The 24,043-nt window shown below is 38.3% G+C and overlaps 1 protein-coding gene across 2 annotated transcripts in view; it reads right to left on the bottom strand.

The window, feature by feature from the left end:
- Nucleotides 1-24,043, bottom strand: part of TBC1D19 (TBC1 domain family member 19) — a 156,222-nt gene that overhangs the window by 110,305 nt on the left and 21,874 nt on the right. For both annotated transcript variants that reach the window (XM_029235523.1, XM_029235522.1), the window contains exons 2-3: nt 14,027-14,099; nt 13,002-13,047 (exon numbers count right to left, since the gene is read on the bottom strand). In XM_029235523.1, the coding sequence (XP_029091356.1) occupies nt 13,002-13,047; nt 14,027-14,099 (119 nt within the window). The remainder of the gene's footprint in view (nt 1-13,001; nt 13,048-14,026; nt 14,100-24,043) is intronic.

The raw sequence follows: 24,043 nt of genomic DNA on the forward strand, positions 1-24,043 counted from the left end.
CCGCATTGGTCCCGGGGGCATAGGAAGGAGGCTGAGGGGATAAAAGGAGAGGCAGGCAGGAGGGCCCCTCTGAAACCAGAGGAACAGGAGAGGAGAGGAGGGTGTTTGCCCCACCCACTCGAGCCTAGAAATCCTGCTGGGCTCCCAGGTGAGTTCCCCCGCCCTCTGAGACCAGCGGTGGGGAGCATACCTAGGCCCCTTCTGTTCCGTTGAGCCTATGCTCCACCTCCCACAGCCCACAGGGCCTTTTCCAGCCCTGTGGGTCCTAAGCATAGGCCCTGCCCACTGACCAAAACTTGCCCTTGCTTAGGTCCTGCCCTCCAGAGCCAAGGCCTTCCCCACCTGCCCCTTTTTTTATCTCTTCTCTCCTCCTCTTTTTTTTTTACTATTGTGGTACTGTTGTACCTTCTGGTTGTTGATTCATCTACATTTTTATTTTTATATACTTTCTAATACATCTGTTAGTTTCCTAGTCTAATTTTTTTAAACTTGGTTATTGTTCTCTCTGTTTTTTTTTTTTTTTTTTTTTTTTTTTTTGCCACACCACGTGGCTTGCGGGATCTTGGTTCATGAGCCAGGGGTCGGGCCCAAGCTCCTGTGGTGGGTGCTCCGAGTCCAAACCACTGGACTAACAGAAAACCTCAGACCCCAGGGAATATTCATCACAGTGAGGTCTCACTGAGGTCCTCATCTCAGCACCAAACCCAGCTCTACCCAAAAGCGTACAAACTCCAGTGTTGGAAGCCTCAGGCCAAACAACCAGTAAGACAGAAACACAATGCCACTCAAAAAAAAAAAAAAAGAGAGACGGCCAAAAAATATGTGACAGATGAAGGAGCAAGGTAAAACCCTACAAGACCAAATAAATGAAGAGGAAGTAGGCAATCTACCTGAAAAACAATTCAGAGAAAAAACAGTAAAGATGAATCACACACAAGGTTGTCCACTCTCAACACTATTGTTCAACATAGTTTTGGAAGTTTTAGCCACAGCCATCAGAGAAGAAAAACAAATAAAAGGAAACCAAATTGGAAAAGAAGAAGTAAAGCCGTCACTGTTTGCAAATGACATGATACTATACATAGGGAATACTAAAGATGCTACCAGAAAACTACTAGAGTTAATCAATGAATTTGGTAAAGTAGCAGGATACAAAATTAATGCACAGAAATCTCTGGCATTCCTATACACTAATGATGAAATATCTGAAAGAGAAATTAAGGAAACACTCCCATTTACCACTGCAACAAAAAGAATAAAACCTAGGAATAAACCTAAGGAGACAAAAGATCTGTATGCAGAAAACTACAAGACATTGAAGAAAGGAATGAAAGATGATACAAACAGAAGGAGAGATATACCATGTTCTTGGATTGCAAGAATCAACATTGTGAAAATGACTACACTACACAAAGCAATCTACAGATTCAATGCAATCCCTATCAAACCACCAATGGCATTTTTCACAGAACTAGAACAAAAACTTTCATAATTTGTATGGAAACACAAAAGATCCCAAACAGCAAAGGCAATCTTGAGAAAGAAAAACGGAGCTGGAGGAAACAGGCTCCCGGACATCAGACTATACTACAAAGCTATAGTAATCAAGACAGTATGGTACTGGCACAAAAACAGAAATATAGATCAATGGAACAGGATAGAAAGCCCAGAGATAAACCAACGCACATATGGTCACCTTATTTTTGATAAAGGAGGCAAGAATATACAGTGGAGAAAAGACAGCCTCTTCAATAAGTGGTGCTGGGAAAACTGGACAGCTACTTGTAAAAGAATGAAATTAGAACACTCCCTAACACCATACACAAAAATAAGCTCAAAATGGATTAAAAACCTAAATGTAAAGCCAGACACTATCAAACTCTTACAGAAAAAAATAGGCAGAACACTCTATGACATAAATCACAGCAAGATCCTTTTTGACCCACCTCAAGAGAAATGGAACTAAAAACAAAAACAAATGAGACCTGGGCTTCCCTGGTGGCACAGTGGTTGAGAGTCCGCCTGCTGATGCAAGGGACACGGGTTCGTGCCCTGGTCCGGGAAGATCCCACATGCCGCGGAGCGGCTGGGCCCGTGAGCCATGGCCGCTGAGCCTGCGCGTCCGGAGCCTGTGCTCCACAACAGGAGAGGCCAAACAGTGAGAGGCCCGTGTACCGCAAAAATCAAACAAACAAACAAAACAAATGAGACCTAATGAAACTTAAAAGCTTTTGCACAGCAAAGGAAACTATAAACAAGATGAAAAGACAACCCTCAGAATGGGAGAAAATATTTGCAAATGAAGCAACTGACAAAGAGTTAATCTCCAAATTTATAAGCAGCTCAATATCAAAAAAGCAAACAACCCAATCCAAATATGTGCAAGAGACCTAAATAGACATTTCTCCAAAGAAGATATACAGATTGCCAACAAACACATGAAAGACTGCTCAACATCACTAATCATTAAAGAAATGCAAATCAAAACTACAATGAGGTATCACCTCACACCAGTCAGAATGGCCATCATCAAAAAATCTAGAAAGAATAATTGCTGGAAAGGGTGTGGAGAAAAGGGAACCCTCTTGCACTGTTGGTGGGAATGTAAATTGATACAGCCACTATGGAGATCAGTATGGAGGTTCCTTAAAAAACTAAAAGTAGAACTACCATAAGACCCAGCAATCCCACTACTGGGCATATACCCTGAGAAAACTATAGTTTGGAAAGAGTCATGTACCACCATGTTCACTGAAGCTCTATTTGCAATATCCAGGACATGGAAGCAGCCTGGGTGTCCACTGACAGATGAATGGATGGAGAGGATGTGGCATATGTATACAATGGACCATTACTCAGCCATAAAAAGAAACGAAATTGAGTTATTTGTAGTGAGGTGGATGGACCTAGAGACCGTCATACAGAGTTGAGTGGGTCGGAAAGAGAAAAAAAAATACCATATGCTTACACATATATATGTAATATAAAAACAAAACAAAACAAAAAAAATGGTTCTGAAGAACCTAGGGGTAGGACAGGAATAAAGATGCAGACATAGAGAACAGACTTGAGGAGACACAGAGGGGGACACAGAGAACAGACTTGAGGAGACACAGAGGGGGAAGGCTAAGCTGGGACGAAGTGAGAGAGTAGCATGGACTTACATATACTACCAAATGTAAAATAGATAGCTAGTGGGAAGCAGCTGCATAGCTCAGGGAGATCAGCTCAGTGCTCTGTGACCACCTAGAGGGGTGGGATAGGGAGGGTGGGAGGGAGATGCAAGAGAGAGGAGATATGGGGATATATGTATATGTATAGCCGATTCACTTTGCTATAAAGCAGAAACTAACCACTGTAAAGCAATTATACTCCAATAAAGATGTTAAAAAAAATTTTAAATAAAATTTTTAAAAAATGAATCACAATCTCAGAAATAGAATGGAGGCACGGATTGACAAGATACAAAAAATGTTAAACAAAGATCTAGAAGGACTAAAGAACAAATAGAGATGAACAACACAAAAACTAAAATGAAAAATACCCTAGAATGAATCAATAACAAAATAACTGAGGCAAAGAACGAATAAGTAAGCTGGAAGACAAAACGGTGAAAATAACTGCTGAGGAGCAGAATAAAGAAAAAAGAATGAAAAGAATTGAAGATAATCTCAGAGACCTCTGGGACAACACTAAACACACCAACATTTGAATGTAGGGGTCCCAGAAGAAGAAGAGAAAAAGAAAGGGACTGAGAAAATATTTGAAGAGATTAGAGTCAAAAACTTCCCTAACGTGGGAAACAAAATAGTTACCCAAGTCCAGGAAGCACAGAGAGTCCCATTCAGGATAAACCCTAGGAAAAACACACCAAGACACATATTAATGAAACTAACAAAAATTAAATTCAAAGAAAAACTATTAAAAGCAGCAAGGGCAAAACAAAATATAACATACAAAGGAATCGCCATAAAGTTATCAGCTGATTTTTCAGCGGGAACTCTGCAAGACAGAAGGGAGTGACAGGGTACACTTAAAGTGATGAAAGAGAAAAACCTACAACCAAGATTACTCTAGCCAGCAAAGATCACATTCAGATTGGATGGGGAAGTCAAAAGCTTTTCAGACAAGCAAAAGCTAAGAGAATTCAGCACCATCAAACCAACTTTACAACAAATGCTAAAGAAACTTCTCTAGGCGGGAAACACAAGAGAAGTAAAGATCCACAAAAACAAACCCCCCCCAAAATAACAAACAAACCCAAAACAATTAAGAAAATGGTAATAGGAACATACATATCGATAATAACCTTGAATGTAAATGGATTAAATGCTACAACCAAAAGACACAGACTGACTGAATGGATATGAAAACAAGACCCATATATATGCTGCCTACAAGAGACCCACTTCAGATCTAGGGACACGTACAGAGTGAAAGTGAAGGGATGGAAAAAGATATTCCATGAAAATGGAAATCAAAAGAAAGCTGGAGTAGCAATACTCCTATCAGATAAAGTAGACTTTAAAGTAAAGATTGTTACAAGAGATAAGGAGGGACACTACATAATGATCAAAGGATCAATCCAAGAAGAAGATATAACAATTATAAATGTTTATGCACCCAATAAACATTGAGGAGCACCTCAATGCATAAGGCAAATGCTAACAACCATGAAAGGAGAAATCGACAGTAACACAATAATAGCAGGGGACCTTAACATCCCACTTACACCAATGGACAGATCACCCAAACAGAAAATAAATAAGGAAACACAAGCTTTAAATGACACAATAGACCACATAGATTTAATTGGTATTTATAGACCATCCCACCCAAAAGTGGCAGAATACATTTTCTTCTCAAGTGCACATGGAACATTCTCCAGGATAGATCACATCTTGGGTCACAAATCAAGCCTTGGAAAATTTAAGGAAATTGAAATCGTATCCAGCATCTTTTCTGACCACAATGCTATGAGATTGGAAATCAATTACAGGAAAAAAAAACTGTAAAAAGCACAAACACATGGAGGTTAAACAGTGCACTACTAAATAACCAAGAGATCACTGAAGAAATGAAAGAAGAAAATTTAAAATATATAGAAACAAACGACAATAAAAATACGATGACCCAAAACCTATGGGACATAGCAAAAGCAGTTCTATGAGGGAAGTTTATAGCAATTCAATCTCACCTCAAGAAATAAGAAAAATCCCAAGTAAACAATCTAACACTACACTTAAAACAACTAGAGAAAGAAGAACAAAGAAAACCGAAAGTCAGTAGAAGGAAAGAAATCATAAAGGTCAGAGAAGAAATAAATGAAATAGAAACGAAGAAAACAATAGGAAAGATCAATAACACTAAAAGCTTGTTCTTTGAGAAGATAAAAATTGATAAACCCTTAGCCAGACTCATCAAGAATAAAAGGGAGAGGACGCAAATCAATAAAATTAGAAAGGAAAAAGGAGAAATCACAACTGACACGGCAGAAACATAAAGGATTGTAAGAGGCTACTACAAACAACTATATGCCAAAAACATGCACAACCACGAGGAAATGGACAGATTCTTGGAAAGGTACAATTTTCCATAACTGAACCAGGAAGAATTAGGAAATATATACATACCTATCACAAGTAATGAAATTGAAACTGTAATTAAAAATCTTCCAACAAACAAAAGTCCAGGACCAGAAGGCTTCACAGGCAAATTCTATCAAACATTTAGAGAAGAGCTAACACTGATCCTTCTCAAAATCTTCCAAAAAATTGCAGAGGAAGGAACACTCCCAAGCTCATTTTACGAGGCCACCATCACCCTGATATCAAAACCATAGAAAGACATCACAAAACAAGAAAATTACAGGCCAATATCACTGATGAACATGGACGCAAAAATTCGCAACAAAATATTAGCAAACAGAATCCAACAACACTTTAAACAGTTCATGCACCGTGATCAAGTGGGATTTATCCCAGGGATGCAAGGATTCTTCAGTATACGCAAATCAATCAATGTGATACACCACATTAACAAATTTAGGAATAAAAACCGTATGATCATCTCAATAGATGAAGAAAAAGCTTTTGACAAAATTCAACACCCATTTGATAAAAACTCTCCAGAAAATGAACACAGAGGGAACCTACCTCAACATAGTAAAGGCCATATATGGCAAACCCACAGCCAACATCGTTCTCAATGGTGAAAAACTGAAGCCATTTCTACTAAGATCAGGAACAAGACAAGGATGTCCACTCTCGCCACTCTTATTCAACATAGTTTTGGATTTCCTGGCCATGGCAACCAGAGAAAAAAAAGAAATAAAAGGAATACAAATTGGAAAAGAAGTAAAACTGTCACTCTTTGCAGGTGACATGATACAATATAGAGAAAATCCTAAGGATGCCACCACAAAACTACAAGAACTAACCAATGAATTCGGTAAGGTTGCAGGATACAAAATTAATGCACAGAAATCTCTTGCATTACTATACACCAACGATGAAAAATCAGAACAAGAAATTAAGGAAACGATCCCATTTACCATCGCAGCACAAAGAATAAAATACCTAGGAATAAACCTACCTAAGGAGGCAAAAGACCTATACTCAGAAAACTATAAAACACCGATGAAAGAAATCAAAGATGACATAAACAGATGGAGCAATATACTATGCTCTTGGATTGGAAGAATCAATATTCTGAAAATGACTATACTACCCAAAGCAATCTACAGATTCAGTGCAATCCCTATCAAACTACCAATGGCATTCTTCACAGAATTAGAACAAAAAATTTTACAATTCATATGGAAACACAGAAGACCCTGAAGAGCCAAAGCAATCTTGAGAAAGAAAAACAGAGTTGGAGGAATCAGGCTCCCTGACTTTAAACAATACCACAAAGCTACAGTAGTCAAGACAGTATGGTACTGGAACAAAAACAGAAATATAGATCAATGGTCCAGGATAGAATGCCCAGAGATAAACCCACGCACATATGGTCACCTAATTTACGAGAAAGAGGCAAGAACATACAATGGAGAAAAGACAGCCACTTCAATAAGTGGTGCTGGGAAAACTAAACCACTACACGTAAAGAATGATATTAGAACACTACCTAACACCATACACAAAAATAAACTCATAATGGATTAAAGACCTAAATTTAAGACCAGACACTATAAAACTCTTAGAGGAAAACATAGGAAAAACACACTTTGACATAAACCACAACAAGACCTTTTTTGACCCACCTCCTAGAGTAACAGAAATAAAAACAGAAATAAACAAATGGGACTTAATTGAACTTAAAATCTTTTGCACAACAAAGGAAACCATAAGTAAGACAAAAAGACAACCCTCAGAATGGGAGAAAATAGTTGCAAATGAAACAACAGACCAAGGATTAATCTACAAAATATACAAACAGCTCATGGAGCTCAATGTCAAAAAAACAAAGATTCCAATTAAAAAATGGGTGGAAGACCTAACTAGACTCACCAAGGAAGACATACAGATGGCCAAGAGGCACATGAAAAGATGCTCAACATCATTAATTATTAGAGAAACGCAAATCAAAAGCACAATGAGGTATCACCTCATAATGGTCAGAATGGCCATCATCAAAAAATCTAGAAACAATAAATGCTGGAAGGGTTGTGGTGAAAAGGGAACCCTCTTGCACTGTTGGTGGGAATGTAAATTGTTACAACCACTATGGAAAACAGTATGGAGGTTCCCTAAAAAACCTAAAACAGAACTACCATATGACCCAGCAATCCCACTACTGGGCATATACCCTGAGAAAACCATAGTTCGGAAAGAGTGTACCACAGTGTTCACTGCAGCTCTATTTGCAGTATCCAGGACATGGAAGCAGCCTTTGTGTCCATCATCGGATGAATGGATGGAGAGGATGTGGCACATGTATACAATAGACCATTACTCAGGCATAAAAAGAAATGAAATTGAGTTATTTGTAGTGAGGTGGATGGACCTAGAGACCGTCATACAGAGTGAAGTAAGTCAGAAAGAGAAAAACAAATACCGTGTGCTAACACATATGTATGGAATCTAAAAAAAAAAAAAAAAAAATGGTACTGATGAACCCAGTTGCAGGGCAGGAATAAAGAGGTAGACATAGAAAATGGACTTGAGGACACGGGGTGGGAGGGGGAAGCTGTGGTGAAATGAGAGTAGCACTGACACATATACACTACCTAATGTAAAATAGTTAGCTAGTGGGAAGCAGCCACATAGCACAGGGAGATCAGCTCAGTGCTTTGTGACCACCTAGAGGGGTAGGATAGGGAGGGTGGGAGGGAGGCTCAAGAGGGAGAGGATATGGGGACATGTGTATGCACATGGCTGATTCACTTTGGTGTACAACAGAAACTAACACAGTATTGTGAAGCAATTATACTCCAATAAAGATAAAAAACAAACAAACAAACAACTAAGAGGGCAAAGAAGAGCTATGATTAGGACACTTCGGAGGTGTCCAGGTCTACCACCTGAGGACTCTTCCAGAGAACACCGTGAATGTCTATAAAGACTTACCCAATCTTGTGGTCTAGTGTAAGGTACTCATTATCTAAAATCTTTCCATTTTGGGCCCACTGTAGTTCAGCATTTATACCTCTCCAAGGTATGGTAGACACTTGCATATATCTACTATAGCAGTAGACTACAGTACATGTTTTTTTATAATATATACATATATAGGAGGTTTAAAAAGGTTTATATATTTCTTTAATTTATATTCCTTAAGGGAAAACAATAGGTCTTCTAATTCTTTATAAACTGCTCTACACAAAATACAGTAAAGAATAGGACACAAAGTAATCGGTACATTTTCGAAATCTTTACAGTAGTTTAGGATTAACAGTTATACTAATTGTCCTCAATTCAACAAATATTTATTTTGCGCCAGCATTGGTGGTTGGCTCAGTAACTACTTGCTGACTCAACGTCATTTATTTGATGCTATAGGAGATACTCATAGAAATGTAAGACATAATTCTTGTTTCAGAACACTTTTAATCTAGGTAAGAAACAAGATGTAAATACAGTAAGTCCCCTACATACGAACGAGTTCCGTTCTGAGAGTGCATTCGTAAGTCCAATTTGTTCGTAAGAACAACAAAGTTAGCCTAGCTACCCAACTAATACAATCAGCTATATAGTTCCAAACTGTAATAGGTTTATAATACTTTTCATACAAATAATACATAAAAAACAAACACAAAAAGTAAAGAAAACATTTTAAATCTTAACAGTATAGCACCTTGAAAAGTACAGTAGTACAGAACAACAGCTGGCATACAGGGTCTGGCATCGAGTGAACAGGCAAGAAGAGTTACTGACTGGAGGAGGGAGAGGAGATGGGAGATGGTAGAGCTGAAGCATCTCAGCAATAGGAGACGGAGGGCAAGCTGCAATTTCACTCACGCCTGACACTGACGGCACAGGTTCTGGTTCCTTGCTGGATTCAGTTCTATCTACTCTCTTGAAAAACCGATCCAGTGATGTCTGGGTAGTAGCTCTTTTTTTCTCATCGAAGATGACACGGTAGCACTGGATTGCATTCTGAATGGCTGCTGCAACCTTCGTCTACTATTCTACGTTCGGGTCCTGTGCCTCACAAACAAAGAAAATCCTCTTGCCATTTCCTATGTCGTGAATCTCTTCGGCTTTTCAGTTATCTCTTCTTCCTCTTGTCTCTCTTCGTCCTTTCCCTGGGCCTCCAATTCCATCAGGTCTTCATTAGAAAGCTCCTCTTGTTGCACAGCAAGGAGTTCAATGAAGTTGTCCTTTTGCAGATCGAGCTTGAAATAAAGATACTCTACTACTGTACTCTATACAGTACTGTACAGTAAAGTACACAAACCTACAACCACTTGTAGAGGATGCGTGCACGTGACAATGTACGCCAGACACGTGAACTAATTTACGTAATTGGACATGCGAAGGCACGTTCACATCTTTGAAAGTTCTCAGCCTGAAGGTTCATATGTAGGGGATGTACTGTATATGTGAAATGTAGTAAAATGTATGGCTTTAGAATCAGACAGCTAGAGGTGAAACCCTAGCACTGCCATTTACAAGCTATATGATCTTCAGCAAGTTACTTAAGTGGTCTAAGACTCATTTTTCTCTTCTATAAAATGATGATAATTATAAATTCTACTTCATAGGGTGGTTATAAAGACTACCTAATACAAGGTAATACCTAAAAGTGCTTACCACAGTGCTGGACATAAAATAAGCATTCAATCAATGTAAATTATCATCAACATAATATTAAGTAGTTATTAACACAATAATAGTTAAACAAAGTAGGCAGTTTTGAAGTGGGAAGAACTAACCTGGGCTAGAGTTACAAGTTTCATGTAATAACAGAATACAGAAAATTTTCTGCTATATTTGTTAAATAAAAATCTGACTAGGGCTTCCCTGGTGGCGCAGTGGTTGAGAGTCCGCCTGCCGATGCAGGGGACACGGGTTCGTGCCCCGGTCCGGGAAGATCCCACATGCCGCGGAGCAGCTGGGCCCGTGAGCCATGGCCGCTGAGCCTGCGCGTCCAGAGCCTGTGCTCCGCAACGGGAGAGGCCGCAGCAGTGAGAGGCCCGCGTACCGCAAAAAAAAAAAAAAAAAAAAAAAAAAAAATCTGACTAAAATATTTGGAATGTTTACTAAAATAATTAAAATGACATGAGCAAATTCCATGTATGATCTGTAGAGCTCACATGTCCACACGTCTATTAGTAATGAGAGTATGGATTTTTTTTTCAGTTCCAATTACTTAACAATAAATATTTCTACTTCACTTTTGCTTTCTTTACTTATCCATCGTGGTTTTTGCCAATGAAAAATGCAACAGAATATGCTAAGTCCACTTTATTCTTCTGACTTATGTTAGGAAACACTTCTTCCCACTCCAGATGTGCCCTTCCACATGAAAAGAGCTCCCTCACCGTAACATTCTTGGCCTCTCTCCAGGGCTTTACTCATTACACCACAGAAGAGGTTTAACGCCTTCTCCAACTTTTGTATTTTGGAAGACTAAGCTGGACACACTCACCAACGCTATTTAACTAGAAGGTTAAGTCTATTTAAGCCTAGAGTTCAGTTAAACAGCTTATTTTGCTCTTGCACTAAGCTATGTCCTCCTACCCAGTCTTTACCACAAATAAAAGTATAATTTTGATCCCCCATTTGCCTTTATATTTTATTTTATTTTCTCAATTCGTTCAGAACCCAAGTGAGTAAAAAGGTAGTATTATTGGGCTCCTTCAAATATCTCAACAAGTTATTCAAAATAAAATATTTATTTAACGTCTATTATGTAGGATATCAAAGATATGACAATGAATGAAATACTGTCCCTGCCAGCAAGTAAAAAGGCACTCTGTCTCATAGAACAATTTTCAGGAATGCATTATGCTGCAAAAATAGCAATCAGTAATATCTCCTCAGATGAAAATCTAATATTTGGAAATATACACAGCAGATGCTTTTATTCTGCCCATATCAGAGACAAAGACACTGAAGTTACAAGCTTTAACAGGCAGAGAGATAAATCACCATGTCCATATTAGTCTAATCAACCCGTGGTATTTCTACTACATTTGGGGAATTTTGAAACCTTATTTGTCATGATAAATGTCTTTTCCTTTGGTGACTAGAACCAAAGGCATGATCACAATCAACTTTAGTTAACAGATAGCATTTTATATGTGATGTTATTTAAGAGGTCAAAAACCAACTCAGAAGATAGCAATAACCAAAGAAGCAAATACTAATTTTAAAAATGTGTGTCAGGCTTCCCTGGTGGCACAGTGGTTGAGAATCTGCCTGCCAATGCAGGGGACACGGGCTCAAGCCCTGGTCCAGGAAGATCCCACATGCCGTGGAGCAACTAAGCCCGTGCACCACAGCTACTGAGCCTGCACCCTAGAGCCCGTGAACCACAACTACTGAGCCCATGTGCTGCAACTACTGAAGCCCACGCACCTAGAGCCTGTGCTCTGCGACAAGAGAAGCCACTGCCATGAGAAGTCCGCGCACCACAACGAAGAGTAGCCCCCCGATCACCACAACTAGAGAAAGCCCACGTGCAGCAACGAAGACCCAACGCAGCCAAAAATAAAATAATAAATAAATTTAAAAAACAAAAACGTGTGTCTAAGCACAAACCCACAAGCATTCATCTGAGTCTCTTTGTTTTACAGACAATTCTGGTAAACTGGGTTATCTCATTTCCCAGTTAACAGCAGATTAGAAGGAGCAAATTGGAAATGGGAGTGTGAGAAACTAGAGAATGCTAGAGACACATTGATAGCAGGAAAAAAAAAGAAAAAAAGACTTAAGAACTCTGTTAGATTATAAACTCCATGAAGGCAGAAATTGTGTTCATTGTTCTATGCTATATTCCCAGTGCCTGGCATAGTGCTAGAAATAAATAACAGATGAATAATGGAACATTAAATAAACTACAAAAGCTAACATTTGGGATCTATATTTTTTGTAATGACAAATAGTTCTGTACACTTCAGCAGACTCTGAGAACAAATCCAGATAAATAAAAACATTAATGTTCTTAATAATGACACCAGTTTTTTAAAAAAAGAGTTAATTGTGTTTAAAATGATCAGTTTACAAAGACAGAAGGATAATATCCAAAATGGCAACAATAAAAAGAACATTGGTAAGCTTAAATTATCCAAAATATTAACTTATGAGAAATATCGTATTTCCTAATTACACTGGATAAATGAATTAGTATAAAAATGTTGGCAATAAAAAAACCCCACCTATTAATTCTCAGGCAAGACTGTAATTTTTAATAGTATTAACTTACTTGAAATGCCATTTAAATACTAATGAGAAATAATAACACTGAGTACACATAGCAATACTATATTCGTTACTTACAAAGCAAATACAGCTAAACATAAGAGTATCTCAAAATAGGTAGGAAAAACTCACACATTCAGTTCACTGTACACAGCATTCTGAAGTTTCTTCTCCCAACCTATTAAAAAAAAGGAGTAAAACATACAAACATATTAGTTTTAAAAATAAACATACATTATAATTAAATTTATCTCACAAAAACTTTAACATTACATTCATTTGTGAAAGAACTTTATCAACTTCCAGTTGCTGTGTAAAGTGTTATACTAAGGAATTATTTCTTATATATTTACCAATATCCCTTGGCTAACACTAAGTAGCAAAGTCATCAACATGATTTATTATTATAAAACTATGGCACCATTTTCTTAAGATGAGAAGAATATTTCCTTCTTCCACTGTTAAGGTACTCAATGAATGCCAAAATCTTGGGCTATCGCACTACCAGAGCTATGAGAAATGTGCCAAGGGAAGGGCAAGAAACAGCCAGGCACTTGACAAAGATTACAAGTAATTCGTGACAATTAACTAGTCATTAAACTCCTAAACAAGAGAAGTAGATTATTATGAGGCACCGTCAGTCAGATCAGTTCGCTTGGCTGCTAACTACTTGAACTTATACGGGCAAGTAAACCACTTAATATCTCAGTTCCCATGTGCAAGGGCTGCTAAACAGCTTGCTCTAAAAAAGTTGGGATTTTCTTCTGTTTTCTTTGAAAGGGTAGAAAAGAGGAGAGAAAAGAAACATAGGAGAGAAAAGAAGCAGAGAAGGAAAAAAGCCACAAATGAAAGGTAAAAGTCAAGTTACTTAACTATGGAGATTCTTAATACATTCAGGATGTATTTTGACCAGGAAGGTAAACAGTATTTAAAACTGATTAATGTAAAGCAGTCATTCCCACAGTGTTCCTGAATTTTTGCAGCATTTCTGCAGAAATATCTGAAAGTTCTAATTCTCCCCAAATAGAAACGTATCCCGCAACTGTTACACAAATTTCGATGAGTAATTGGCTGTGGATACAGTGTTCCCTCAAAATAAAGTATTTCCTTATTTTGCCTTAAAGAATCAGAGAAGGAAAAAAAAGCAACTTACAAACCTGATATTTTAAAGAATTCCTTAATATCTTCTTTTAGTGATTCAAGTTTAATCTCAGGTCTCTGAAGACTGGCCTAATTTTAGAAAGAAGAAGAAAAAGAAGAAAGGAAAAGACAGAGGTCAAAAGTAAGTCATTTGGGATGATATTTAATGCTAATGAAAGTTTTAAAAAGGAATGTTCAAATGTGCACACTATTTAAAAAATCCCCTTTGAGGTCAGAGCATCTGAGTATCTGGAATAGCTCATACGAGAGAAGACTTTTTCACCCACTCTTGAAATAGAGGACCTGTGATAATATACTATAGTCTGCTTAAAATATTAAATCTTGCAGCTTATGAATAGTTAACATCTTCACCTAAGCATTTTATTTTTATGAACATTTAACATCTATTTTTCTAATAGGAAAAATACTCAGATTTTACAAATTCATTCTCTTAATATTATACTTAGCATATATAGCACCTACATTCACCTAATAACCAAAAACTCTGTTGCATCCATATAACTGGAGCTTTGAACAGTGTCATCTTTGGATCGCTGCTCTGTAAACCTGCATTTGTTGTACATATTTATGGAAAATACATAAAACTACTCACTCACAAATGCTTATTAGTGTCTCTTTCATCTTCAATTGCATGATTTCTATTCTACTGGTTTTTCACACTGTAATTTTTACCAAAAATACTAATTTCTCCAACTTATAATGGCTTCAGTTACCTTCGAAGTGTTCATCTTTCATCACCTAGCTCTCTCTATCAAATTCTAGAAGCATATTTTTTAAAAAGGTTTTTCTATTAGGGTATCTCATAAGCATTTTAAATCTAAGAAATCAAAAACTGATCTTATCTTCCACTTACTACCTTTCTCCTCTTCTATTTTTAATCCTCATCCATGAAATTACCATTCACCAAAACTTCCAACTCAGAAACTTTAGTTATTCTCAATTCTACTCTAATTCTTCTACAATTCAACCCCTTTCTGGGAAAATGGCATTGGTGGCAGTGCAATCTTTTTTTTTAAATCTTCCTGATCTCCACATAAAAACAGACGAAGCAACTAGAGAGCAAAACCAAAATTCCATGGAAAACATTTACAACCAAACTTGGTGATAAGATATTCCTCACAAACCTAAAATATAAGCAGTTGTGGACAAACCAACAGCCACATAACCTGTATGGTATTAGCATCTACACAGGAAAAAGCAGAGGGGTATCTGATAAATATGAAAATAGGAGAACCCCAAAATAGCCAGCAAGTGTTCACTGGAACATATGATGAGCTAATTTTAGAACAGGAGCTGACAATGGGAGGGGTTTTGTCTAATCCAATATAGCAGATGAGGTCTGAAGACACTGGCGCAGCCTAGCACCCATGAATTCTTGAAACTGGCCAGCCAGGGCTCCCTTTCTCACTTTCTGAGGAGAAAAACTTGATAGAGTAATAAAAATTGAGGATGACAGGGAACCAACTTATTACCTTGAAAACTGATTAATAAATGAAAAGGCATTTATCTAGCCTGCCTTTCCTACAGGAACTGTACCACTTGGTAACAAAATAATAGATAAGGGGAAATGTCTCTTTATAAAAATATTCCAGCTAATAGATAAAACAGATATGATATAATTAGAATATCACCGTTTTGCAATCCCTAATCAATTCTAGGCATTGAACAGAAACAGCTATTAACTTTGCAAAAAGACAACCAGCAATTATGTGCTTCTCAATGAAAGAAGACTCCAGTGCCAATAGTCGTGGTCACTGAGATGGCACCTGAGCCTGATCAAAGACTCTGGGTCCAACTGTCCACTTCTACGTCATACAAGCTGCACCATGAGTGTGTAATCAGAAAAATCCAGGTTGTGAGAAATCCTAAAGGTCAAACGGCCCAGTTCTTCAGCTGATCAATTGTAAGGGGGAAAAAAAAGGAAGGAGAGAAAACCTGTAGATTTTAAAAGACTTAAAAGGTATATCAAAGAATCTTTTGTTAGTTGGCAAGACTCAGAGCATCCAGGGATATACACTTGGTTAATGAAACTATCAAGAAATGCAGGAAAGTGATTACCATAAAAATCAGGTCCTCTGGGAGGGAAGGGCTTGTGATTGGGGTGTGACAAATGGAGAGGTTTCTGGTGTGGCTGGCAACATTTCACTTTTTTAGCAGGGTGGTTGTTTAAGGTCGTTCATCTTATAATAATTCATTACATTATATATTTGTTTTGTGTAGCTTCTGTTTGTGTTTTACTTTACAACAAACAGGGCAAAAAAAGGAAAAAGAAAAATACATTCCCCCAATCTATTCCTTCTCTCCATTCTAAAGTCCCACTTTAGGGCTTCCCTGGTGGCGCAGTGGTTGAGAGTCCGCCTGCCGATGCAGGGGACACGGGTTCGTGCCCCAGTCCGGGAAGATCCCGCATGCCGTGGAGTGGCTGGGCCCGTAAGCCATGGCCGCTGAGCCTGCGCGTCCGGAGCCTGTGTTCCGCAACGGGAGAGGCCACAACGGTGAGAGGCCCGCGTACCGCAAAAAAATAAAATTAAATTAAAAAGTCCCTGGTGAGAGGCCTGCGTACCACAAAAAAAATAAAATAAAGTCCCACTTTATTAAGGCAACCTGATTTTTCTGTTTATAGGTCAAGGAGGAAGAAACATGGCCAGCTTCCCATCTGGTATGTGTACTTTCTTCTTTTTTTTAATTGGAGTATAGTTGATTTACAATGTTGTGTTAGTTTCAGGTGTACAGCAAAGTGAATCAGTTATACATATACATATCTCCACTCTTTTTTAGATTCTTTTCCCACATAGGCCATTACAGAGTACTGAGTAGAGTTCCCTGTGCTATACAGTACGTCCTTATTAGTTATCTATTTTATATATAGTAGTGCTGCCACCTTATTTAAATTGCAACTACCCCCCACCTGGCATTTTCACACCACCTTACTCTACTTTCTCTTCTTTCTTAGCATTTATGCCTCTTAGTATACCGTATGATTTATTTACTATGTTTATTGGTATACTATCTCCCTACACTAGAAGTGGTAAGCTCAACCTGGGCACATATCTTTTTTTGTTGTTCTCCTTTGTATCCTAAGTGCCTAGGATAGTTATTTTCACATAGTAGATGCTCAGTAAATGTTTATTGAATAAATGAACCAATTTCTCCCTTTTCCAATCCATATTCCAGCATTTTCTTCCTAAAACGTAAGTCTTTCTCGGCTGTGGGTCTCCACAGCATATATAAGAAATCTAAACTTTTCAACAGCACACACTGGGACCTTCACCATGTAGACCAACTTATCTCTCCAAATTCATCGGCTGCTGCTCCACCAAGCCAACAACATCCTCTCTTTTTTCACACCTCCTCCCTGATGCCCTACACTCTAGCCACAGTGAGCTATAATCCCTGATACCCCAAATGTCAAATACTCTAGGGTTCCAGGCTTTTGTTCATATTGTTTCCTCAGATATAAGAGCTCCCTCAACACCTTGGCAAATACCTACTAGCTTCCACTTCCAGACATCCCTCAAATATCACCTCCTTTCCCAACTACCCCACCTGCTACCTGCAAAGATAGTACATGCTATTCCTCTGTGAGAGCACTTACCCAATTACACTGTAATTTTCAGCTCACCTATTTCTCTTTTTAACTCTTAAATTCAAAGGCAAGACCACGTCTTCATTTCTGCATCCCAAGTGTTACTTGTCATTAACTGTTGCTTGACAAAATTATATTGACCAAACCATGTTCTATCCTTTTCAACTAATTTCCCCTCAAATAAACAAGGAACTTCATAAAACTTATGTTTAACTGAAGAGACTGGTTTCCAGTCTGTAATTCCTAGGATTTTAAAAGCTGCAAAACCCTTCTTATTATTCAAGAGTATCAAGGCAAAAGGAAATAGGTTTTCTTTTTACTAAGTCTGTATTTGGAAACGACCCAGAAGTAGCAAAATTTAAAGAATTTCAAGAGAAAAAAAATGATTATTCCTCCTAAGCATTTTCAATACTTCAAGTTGCTAGATATCCTAGATATACATTTTTTTAATATAAATTTATTTATTTATTTATTTATTGGCTATGTTGGGTCTTCGTTGCTGCGCGCGGGCTTTCTCTAGTTGTGGCGAGCAGGGGCTACTCTTCGTTGCGGTGCGCAGGCTTCTCATAGCAGTGGCTTCTCTTGTTGCAGAGCACAGGCTGAAGGTGCACGGGCTTCAGTAGCTGCAGCAGGCGGGCTCAGTAGTTGTGGCGCATAGGCTCTAGAGCGCAGGCTCAATAGTTGTGGCGCACGGGCTTAGTTGCTCCGCAGCATGTGGGACCTTCCCAGACCAGGGCTCAAACCCGTGTCTCCTGCATTGGCAGGCAGATTCTTAACCACTGCGCCACCAGGGAAGTCCTCCTAGATATACTTTTTGATATCAAAGGCAAATCAAAATTCATTAATCATCTAAGCTAATTGTAAGAATCTTGAGAAATTTGAGACTCAGAAGCAGGACAGTGACAGGAGGACAACATGATAAGGCACAGCAATTCTCAAACATGTTTTAGCAGCATAATCCTTTCTTTCAAATGAAATCTGAACCCTATTGGAACCCAATTATATAAAACACGTTGAAAGTGATATTACTAGACAATGAAAACAATGAGTCTTTTCTCATTGACTAAGGTATGATTAACATTAAAAAGGCACAGCTTTATTCTGCTATGGTCTCAATACCTAATTTATTTTTGTATTTTGTTTTATTTGCTCAATAAAAAAAAAAGATCCTGATTCACAGAGATAGGTGTTTACATTGTTAACAGCCCTCCTGGCAATCTCAGCACACTCCCAAACAAACTGCTGCAGGAAATCAAAAGAGAAGTATGCAGCTGGAATTTTTTATTTTGAAGACAAATCACTAAAAGTATTTATTACAAATACAAAAATCAGAAAAGGCCTTCTGATACTTAGAACTGCTGAAACTATGCATCCCATAGTATTACTACCATGTGACGTGTTCTCACATCAGATGTCCCATATCTCAGCAGTGCACCTGGATGGGGGCTCGTGTTGAGCAGATGCACCTTCACTCGGCCTGGCCCATGCCTGTCACTGTATACCCCCTGCAGTACTACCTCACTTGTACAACGTACCATGAGTGGACATGTGCAAGCCCAAATATCTGGAAAGACCAGTGCAGATTTACATCCTTCCTCACCAATGACACATTTCTAAGTGTCCAAATAAACATATGAAGAGATGAAATAAACAGGGTTTTGGTTTTTCTTCCTCTAAGATCTATGCAGAAACAAGTTAACGTGAAATCACAAGAGTGGATTATGGAGTATTTGATATAACAATGCATTTGAAAGAGTGTTGTTTCTTAATATAATGATTAAATTAAGTATTTCTAAGTGAATAGAATGTTTTCAGAATCCTTGGATATAACAGAGCATAGTTCTAAAACCACTTGGGGGGCTTCCCTGGTGGCGCATATCCAGTTTCGTTCTACTTCCACCAGAACAGGCTTAATCCAAAGCATTGCTCACTGGCAATCTTAAATTTCTAAACTTGGTGAGTAAAGGAAACTGGAGAAGCAAAGTGGCTGAAGTCGTGGTGGGGTCAAAAAAGCCAGGAGATAAACTGAGGCTAAATACTCATGAAGCACAAACCAAGGCAGAGGAAGTTTTACAAAAAGGGTTCCAAAAACCCTCTGATTCTCTCTAAAGATGTCCCATCCTCTCCACTTCTCATGATGCCACTGTGCCAATCCTGGTCTTCATCTTTCTGTGCCTGAAGAATCACAGAATTTCAGGGTTAGAAGGGACTATAGAGTTCTTCTAGGTCGACTAACCATTTAATGACTGACTCTCTTCTCCAAGGGATTTTCTAGCTTAGAAACTCTCACTTAGAAACTCTAAGCTAGCTTTCCCCACCTTTAGTCAATTCCATCTTTGAACTATTCTGTTATAAAATCCTTTATTATGAACTAAAATTGATTCCCCTTAGCATCTGCCACCACCATGTGTGCCCACCCACCCACCCCAAGGTCACAGAAAATATGCTGAATCACTTTTCTGTGAGAGATCTTCAAATATTCGAATTTAACTACTGTGTCTTCCCCGAAAGCTTCTCAAGGTCACATACATTTCTAGGTTCTCCAAGATCTCTTCATATGACAGATTCTCCTTACCGCCCTGGCCATACTTGTCTGAGCAAAGTCCAGTCCAACTTTTCCTCTATTGTAGTAACTTCCTAACCTACCACTCTACTTCACTCATTCCACTAAACCACTGATTCTCAAACTTTTAAGTCTCAAGACCCTCACTCTTAAAGATTACTGAGGATCTGGGAGGAACTTCAAGATGGCAGAGCAGTAAGACGTGGAGATTACCTTCCTCCCCACAAATATATCAAAAATACATCTACATGGGGAAGAACTCCTAGAGAACACCTAACACTGGCAGAAGACCTCAGACTTCCCAAAAGGCAAGAAACTCCCCACGTACCTGGCCGTGTGGCTTGGTGCTCAGGCCGGGTGTCAGACCTGAGCCTCTGAGGCGGGAGAGACAAGTTCAGGACACTGGACCACCAGAGGCCTCCCGGCCCCACATAATATCAATCGACAAGAGCTCTTCCAGAGATCTCTGTCTCAACGCTAAGACCCAGCTCCACTCAACAGCCACCAAGCTCCAGTGCTGGACCCCCCCATGCTAAACAACTAGCAAGACAGGAACACAACCAGCCCACAAGCACACAGGCTGCCTAAAATCATACTAAGTTCACAGATACCTCAAAACACATCACCAGATGCATTCCTGCCCACCAGAAAGACAAGATCCAGCCTCATCCACCAGAACACAAGCACCAGTCCCCTCCACCAGGAAGCCTACACAACCCACTGAAGCAAACTTACCCACTGGGGGCAGACACAAAAAACAACAGGAACTATGAACCTGCAGTCTTCAAAAAGGAGACCCCAAACCCAGTAAGTTAAGCAAAATGAGAAGACAGAGAAATACACAGCAGATGAAGGAGCAAGGTAAAAACCCACCAGACCAAACAAATGAAGAGGAAATAGGCAGTCTACCTGAAAAAGAATTCAGAGTAATGATAGTAAAGATGATCCAAAATCTGGGAAATAGAATGGAGAAAATACAAGAAACATTTAACAAGGACCTAGAAGAACTAAAGAGCAAACAAACAACGATGAACAACACAATAAATGAAATTAAAAATTCTCTAGAAGAAATCAATAGCAGAATAACTGATGCAGAAGGACGGATAAGTGACCTGGAAGATAAAATAGTGGAAATAACTACTGCAGAGCACAATAAAGAAAAAAGAGAGAAAAGAATTGAAGACAGTCTCAGGGACCTCTGGGACAACATTAAATGCACCAACATTCGAATTATAGGGCTCCCAGAAGAAGAAAAGAAAAAGAAAGGGACTGAGAAAATATTTGAAGAGATTATAGCTGAAAACTTCCCTAATATGGGAAAGGAAATAGTCAGTCAAGTCCAGGAAGCACAGAGAGTCCCACACATGATAAACCCAAGGAGAAACACACCAAGACACATATTAATCAAACTATCAAACTTAAATACAAAGAAAAAATATTAAAAGCAGCAAGGGAAAAGCAACAAATAGCATACAAGGGAATCCCCATAAGGTTAACAGTTTATCTTTCGGCAGAAACTCAGCAAGCCAAAAGGGAGTGGCAGGACATATATAAAGTGATGAAAGGGAAAAAACTACAACCAAGATTACTCTACCCAGCAAGGATCTCATTCAGATTTGATGGAGAATTAAAACCTTTACAGACAAGCAAAAGCTAAAATAATTCAGCACCACCAAACCAGCTTTACAATAAATGCTAAAGGAACTTCTCTAGGCAGGAAACACAAGAGAAGGAAAACACCTACAATAACAAACCCAAAACAATTAAGAAAACGGTAACAGGAACATACATATTAATAATTACTTTAAATGTAAATGGATTAAATGCTCCAACCAAAAGACACAGACTGGCTGAATGGATACAAAAGCAAGACCCATATTTATGCTGTCTACAAGAGACCCACTTCAGACCTAGGGACACATACAGACTGAAAGTGAGGGGATGGAAAAAGATATTCCACACAAAAGGAAATCAAAAGAAAGCTGGAGTAGCAATTCTCATATCAGACAAAATAGACTTTAAAATAAAGACTATGACAAGAGACCAAGAAGGACACTACATAATGATCAAGGGATCAATCCAAGAAGAAGACATAACAATTGTAAATATTTATGCACCCAACACAGGAGCACCTCAGTACATAAGGCAAATGCTAACAGCCATAAAAGGGGAAATCGACAGTAACACAATAATAGTAGGGGAGTTTAACACCTCACTTTCTCTGATGACCAGATCATCCAAAATGAAAATAAATAAGGAAACACAAGCTTTACATGACACATTAAACAGGATGCACTTAATTGACATTTATAGGACATTCCATCCAAAAACAACAGAATACACATTCTTCTCAAGTGCTCATGGAAGATTCCCCAGGATAGATCATATCTTGGGTCACAAATCAAGCCTTGGTAAATTTAAGAAAACTGAAATCATATCAAGTATCTTTTCCGACCACAACACTACGAGACTAGATATCAATTACAGGGAAAACACTGTAAAAAATACAAACACATGGAGGCTGAACAATAAGCTACTAAATACTCAAGAGATCACTGAAGAAATCAAAGAGGAAATCAAAACATACCTAGAAACAAATGACAATGAAAACACGACAACCCAAAACCCAAGGGATGCAGCAAAAACTGTTCTAAGAGGGAAGTTTATAACAATACAATCCTATCTCAAGAAACAAGAAACATCTCAAATAAACAACCTAATCTTACACCTAAAGCAATCAGAGAAAGAAGAACAAAAAAACCCCAAAGTTAGCAGAAGGAAAGAAATCATAAAGATTGATCAGGAATCAATGAAAATGAAATGAAGAAAACAATAGCAAAGATCAAAAAACTAAAAGCTGGTTCTTTGAGAAGATAAACAAAATTGATAAACCATTAGCCAGACTCACTAAGAAAAAAAGGGAGAAGACTCAAATCAACAAAATTAGAAATGATAAATGAGAAGTAACAACTGACACTGCAGAAATAAAAAGGATCATGAGAGATTACTACAAGCAAATATATGTCAATAAAATGGACAACCTGGAAGAAATGGACAAATTCTTAGAAAAGCACAACCGTCTGAGACTGAACCAGCAAGAAATAGAAAATATAAACAGACCAACCACAAGCACTGGAAGTGAAACTGTGATTTAAAATCTTCCAACAAACAAAAGCCGAGGGTCAGATGGATTCATTGGTGAATTTTATCAAACATTTAGAGAAGAGCTAACGCCTATCCCTCTCACACTCTTCCAGAATATAGCAGAGGGAGGAACATTCCCAAACTTATTCTATGAGACCACCATCACTCTGATACCAAAATCAGACAAAGATGTTACAAAAAAAGAAAACTACAGGCCAATATCACTAATGGACATAGATGTAAAAATCCTCAACAAAATACTAGCAAAAGAATCCAGCAGCACATTAAAAGGATCACACACCATGATGAAGTGTGGTTTTTCCCACGAATGCAAGGATTCTTCAATTTACTCAAATCAGTCAATGTGATACACCATGTTAACAAACTGAAGGATAAAACCCATATGATCATCTCAATAGATGCAGAAAAAGCTTTCGAAAAAATTCAGCACCCATTTATGATAAAAACTCTCCAGAAAGTAGGCATAGAAGGAACTTACCTCAACATAATAAAGGCCATATATGACAATCCCACAGCCAACATCATTCTCAATGGTGAAAAACTGAAACCATTTCCACTAAGATCAGGAACAAGACAAGGTTGCCCACTCTCACTGCATTTATTCAACATAGTTTTGGAAGTTTTAGCCACAGCAATCAGAGAAGAAAAAGAAATAAAAGGAACCCAAATCAGAAGAGAAGAAGTAACACTGTCACTGTT

This window comes from Monodon monoceros, unplaced genomic scaffold (genome assembly GCF_005190385.1).
Source record: "Monodon monoceros isolate NGI ecotype Baffin Bay Population unplaced genomic scaffold, NGI_Narwhal_1 Super_Scaffold_20, whole genome shotgun sequence".
NCBI classification, from domain to species: domain Eukaryota; kingdom Metazoa; phylum Chordata; class Mammalia; order Artiodactyla; family Monodontidae; genus Monodon; species Monodon monoceros.